Consider the following 5,100-nt stretch of genomic DNA (forward strand, 5'->3'; position numbering starts at 1 on the left):
ACTTCCATGCTCTGGCTCAGGTTGGATAGAACAGCATTCTTGGAGCAAATGGTCACTTGTCTGACTGTCTTCTGGCTTTCAGATGTGGGGAAGTGGAGGCCAAGGTGATTTTTGTCTACTCTGTCAATTCCAGCAGTCTTTCTGCCCATAGTGTGAGACCCAACTCCATGCTGGCTCTCAGCTTTTGTACCCGTCCTCTTGACTCTCAAAAACACAAATAGCCAGGCATGGTGGCGCACACCTTTAATCCCAGCACTGAGGAGGCAGAGGTAGGAGGATCGCCATAAGTTCCAGGCCACCCTGAGACTACATAGTGAATTCCAGGTCAGCCTGAGCTAGAGTGAGACCCTACTTCTAAAAACCAAAATAGAGCCGGGCGTGGTGGCGCACGCCTTTAATCCCAGCACTTGGGAGGCAGAGGTAGGAGGATCGCCATGAGTTCAAGGCCACCCTGAGATGACAGAGTTAATTCCAGGTCAGCCTGAACCAGAGTGAGACCCTACCTCGAAAAACAAAAACAAAACAAAAAATAAATAAATAAAAATGAATAAATAAATAAATAAACCACCAAGCTCACCTCATCAACGGAGAGATCCATGTCCTTCCTGAGCCTGCTACTCTTTGTGCCCCTTTGCAACCAAAGCCCAACTCTGGGCCCAGTGTCACCCTTTCAGAGAGGCGCTGCCCTGCTCCCGCAGGCTCCCCTTCACTGTACCTCTCACTCGCCCTTTCATGTCTTTCTGCTGGCTTCCAAGTCTCACTCTGAGTGTGGAGGCTATGCAAGTGAGTTTGGAGTTTTCTACAGGAGCCCAGACTCAGGGGGAAGAGAGACCAACGATGTAGCTTCTCAGAATGGCTGGAAAGTTGGAGTGGGGTGCTGGAAAAGATAAAGAGCAGGCTCTCTTGGAAGGCTGGTCAGGTGTGTCTGGCTGACGTAGGCATTGGATCCTTGGCTCCTGGACCACTAAATGGGAGAGAGGAGCCCCTGAAAGCTCATCTGGGGATGTGTTGATGGTTGCATTGTGCTCTACAAAAGATAGGTCCATGTCCCATTCTCAGCTGCCGTTAAGGTGCCATGACAATGGGGTCTTTACAGATGTAATCAGGGCCCTGTTGGACTCCAGTGGCCCTAATCAAACAAATGGAAGAGTACAGGAAGGGAGCAACCAGAGGAAGGAGACCCTTTCAGCACACGGGCCTCGGGCTTCCAGCCTGCATAACTGGGAGAGAAAGCACCCCAGTGGATGGTACTTTGTTGTGGCAGCCCAAGGAAGCCATATGGAAATGGTGGTGATCCGGGGCCGTGGTGAAGCTTCCAGAGTGAGAGGGCCCATTGCCTCTCCCTGCAAGGAGGCTGCAGTCACCCAGCCTGTGGGCCTCTGTAGAAGGACTAGCTCTACCTCACTAGCACAAACCACAGCCCTGCCTTGCTTGGTTCTAAGAAAAACAAACAAGGTTTTAAAACAAGTTGCAGTTGGCTTTGAAGAAACCACTGGTGGTGCCAGGCCAGCCTGATCTCACTGGGGCTCTTTGCACTTCCCTCAGCCTCTCAGCTGTGGTGTGGCGGTGCCCTGACGATGGCGGCCATTCTCCTGAGGGCAAGGCCCAAGGTGAGTGGGCGGCCGCTCCCTCGCTGCCCCAGCTTCTTCCCTTAGCAGTCTACCTGCTGCTCTGCATGGCTCCTGGGCCACTCTGGCCAGGAAGAGCTTTGGCTGCCCTCCGTGTCATGCCCCCTTCCTGAGGTCCATGCACTAGGCATTCCACCCCTCCCTGCCTGCTGCGCTCTCCTGGTGCAGGAGGATCCCATGTTTTGGGTTTTTGCTTTTGGTTTTGTTTTTTGTGTTTTTGTTTTTTCCTGCTAAGCTCATCCTCGGATTGAATTCTCTATAACCAAAGAAATGGCTTCTTTTAGGTGCCAGTATCTTTTGAGGATGTCTCCATATACTTCACAAAGTCAGAATGGAAGCTTCTAGATCTCAAACAAAAGATCCTCTACAAACGGGTGATGCTGGATAACTATAGCCATTTGGTGTCGCTGGGTAAGTGACCCACCATATATACACACCCAGTCCTGCTGGCTCTGCCTCAGGATTCTATTTCTGAATTTCTTTGTTTGATGGTTACTATAAGCCCAATTCATAAATGCAGTTCTCATCAGACCCATAGCCTGTTGTAGGCTACAATGGTCCCAACAGGAGTTTCAGATAAATGACTTTGACCTATAAAGGCTTCAGGGAATATGTGGGCCTCATAAATTTCAGTAACACCCTGTTAGACTTATTTTTCATATAAAATTGTGGATTGACTAAACACCTTTCTACTTGAAAGATAGATGCCAATTACACTGACATATTTATATGCAGTATGTTAGGTAATATATTTTTTCAGCAGGTGCATTTTACATTTGGCCCACTTTGTGCCACAGAGGTTCCATGGTATGGCCAAACAGTATGCATGGTTTTCCCACCTGGTGCATCCAGGCAGGCAGAAGCTGGGGCAGCCACCAACCAGTTGCTGTCCTCCTCCTTTGCCCAAATACCCTAGCCTGAGGTCTTTTATGACAACTGCAAGAGGGTTCCATCTTGCCAATTATTGGACAATACCAAGATTCACAGGCTGGGGGGGGGGGGGACAGACCTGGGAAGCACTGTGAGGTGTGTGACAAGGATGGCATGCCCCACCTTCTTCCTCCCATGGCCGTGGATGGTGTATTCTGTAGCCAAGCTGAGGCCTTTGCAGGCAGGTTCCTGGCTGAAGTGACTCTCCCACTACACTTGGGCTGCGGAGGAGGGACATGGCGCCCTCCTCCCTTTTCTTTTTGACTCTACAGACCACTCCTCTAACCTGACCTTTGGACGGAGACTGGCCCCTTCCCCTGGGCACTCTCTGAGCTTCACCAGTCAGATGGGACAGTGGGAGGGGACACGTTTCTTTCCCAGGATATTTCTGGGGTTCTCTGTTGAGCCTGCTGTGAATCGGAGCATTTTCTGCTTGGCTGGGGTTCCAGTGGCGCTTTCTAGAGGGCTTTGCTCTCCAAGGACAATGAGGCTGGGAACTACTGCGTCCTTAGCTAGAGTGGGCCTGACCTGCCTGGTTTCTGTGAACAGGATATGCCTCCTCCAAGCCTCACCTGGTGTCCCAGCTGGAGCGAGGGGAGCGACCCTGGGTGGCAGATGTCAGAGCAAGGGCTGCAGCAGGATACCGCACAGGTGAGTGAGACACGATGCTGGCCAGCTTGTCTGAGTGCAGGGGAAATTGTCTTTAGTGGCTTTAGTGATCGGTGTCAGACTCCCCCTGGCCTCCCTGCCATCCTGCTTGGGGTCACAGGGTGAATGGAGAGCAGCAGTCTGGGCCAATATCTTACACCCTTTCCCGTCCCTTCCCCATCTGGTGCCCTGTCTGCCTGTGTGATGATGGTTTTCTCCTGTGCGTCCCTTGCCAGGAAGGTCAAAACCCTGGGTGCTTCCAGGGAGGGGTAACTGGCTGTCGCCCTGTCTTGGCAGGTGACTGGGCAAAGAGCAAGAAACTTTCTGCAAGAGGATTCCACGGAGCCCACCTTCAACGCGGTCAGGTGGCAAGGTCGTCTGTGCAGCAGGGAGCCACCTCGGAAGGCTTGGCCCAGAGAGGTCCCCAGGGACAGAATCCCGTGCTAAGGCAACAGCGCTCCAAGGGCGCTGAGAAGCGGTTCCTGTGTCAGCAGTGCGGGAAATCCTTCAGCCGCAGCTCCAACCTGATCAAGCACCGCGTCATCCACAGCGGCGAGAAGCCGTACGAGTGCGACGAGTGCGGGAAGCTGTTCCGGCGCAGCTTCGCGCTGCTCGAGCACCAGCGCATCCACAGCGGCGAGAAGCCCTACGAGTGCGGCGAGTGCGGCAAGACCTTCACGCGCAGCTCCAACCTCATCAAGCACCAGATCATCCACAGCGGCGAGATGCCGTTCACGTGCCGCGAGTGCGGGAAGGTGTTCCGCCGCAGCTTCGCGCTGCTGGAGCACGCGCGCATCCACAGCGGCGAGCGGCCCTACGCGTGCGACGAGTGCGGCAAGGCCTTCAGCCGCAGCTCCAACCTCATCGAGCACCAGCGCACGCACAGCGGCCGCAAGCCCTACGCCTGCCCCGAGTGCGGCAAGGCCTTCAAGGGCGTCTCGCAGCTCATCCACCACCAGCGCAGCCACAGCAGCGAGAAGTCCTTCGCGTGCCAAGAGTGCGGCAAGGCCTTCCGGGGCCGCTCGGGCCTCAGCCAGCACCGGCGGGTGCACAGCGGCGAGAAGCCCTACGAGTGCAGCGAGTGCGGGAAGGCCTTCGGCCGCCGCGCCAACCTGTTCAAGCACCAGGCGGTGCACGGCGGGGTGCAGGCCTCAGGGCGCCGGGGCCGCGGGAAGGGTCTCCGGCGCGGAGGCATGCTTCTGGAGCACCGGCGAGGGCCCCGCGGGCCACGTCCCCAGGAGAGCGGGGACCGAAGCCCCGAAGCCCAGCACAGCCGCGACAGCCAGAAGCCCCATGCTTGCGAGCATTGCGGCCAGGCCTTCAACAGCAAGTTGCTACTGAGTCGTCACCTGCGCATCCACGACAATGAGAAGCCCCACACGAGCGGCCAGTGCTCCTCGGCCAAAGAGAGGAAGTCGCCACTCGGCCATCCTCTGCAATCCCAGTCCTTCGAGGGAAGCGACAACAGCGAAGGCAGTCCCGAGATCCTGTCCCTTGAGAAGACCGAGGCGTCGCCGTGAAGCTGGAAAACAGGGATTTGGCATGATTGGCGGTGTGCGTCCTTCCCAGTGCAGTCTGCCTTGGTCCTTCCCTTGTGCTGCAATTGATGCCTAGTGACTGCACCGGGAAGGCTCAGCAGTGGGCCTTTTGCAGGGTACTCGTGTGTGCACAAGCGTGTGTGTGTGTGTGTGTGTGTGTGTGTGTGTGTGTGTGTGTCCAGGTGAGTGAACTTGCGTATTATGGAGTTGCTCTGTTCCATCCGCACAATTGCTTGGTGGAAGGCGAGCAGCAGTGTAGAGCCAACACTGGGCGCAGTGTTTACAGAGGGATTCGTTTACAGAGGGATGGGTGGTCAAGTCCTATGTTGTGTGTGTGGCAGGGGAGGGTGGCTTCC

At 55.5% G+C, this 5,100-nt stretch overlaps 1 protein-coding gene across 1 annotated transcript; it reads left to right on the forward strand.

Moving 5' to 3' along the window:
• Positions 1-1,561: 1,561 nt before the first annotated feature.
• Zfp92 (ZFP92 zinc finger protein) lies at positions 1,562-4,726 on the forward strand. The gene is given in 4 exon segments (XM_004672049.2): positions 1,562-1,610; positions 1,913-2,039; positions 3,108-3,243; positions 3,520-4,726. Coding segments are annotated over 4 exon segments (1,503 nt in total). The 5' UTR covers positions 1,562-1,577.
• The last annotated feature ends 374 nt before the right edge of the window (positions 4,727-5,100 follow it).

This window comes from Jaculus jaculus, chromosome X (assembly GCF_020740685.1).
Source record: "Jaculus jaculus isolate mJacJac1 chromosome X, mJacJac1.mat.Y.cur, whole genome shotgun sequence".
Taxonomy (NCBI): Eukaryota; Metazoa; Chordata; class Mammalia; order Rodentia; family Dipodidae; genus Jaculus; species Jaculus jaculus.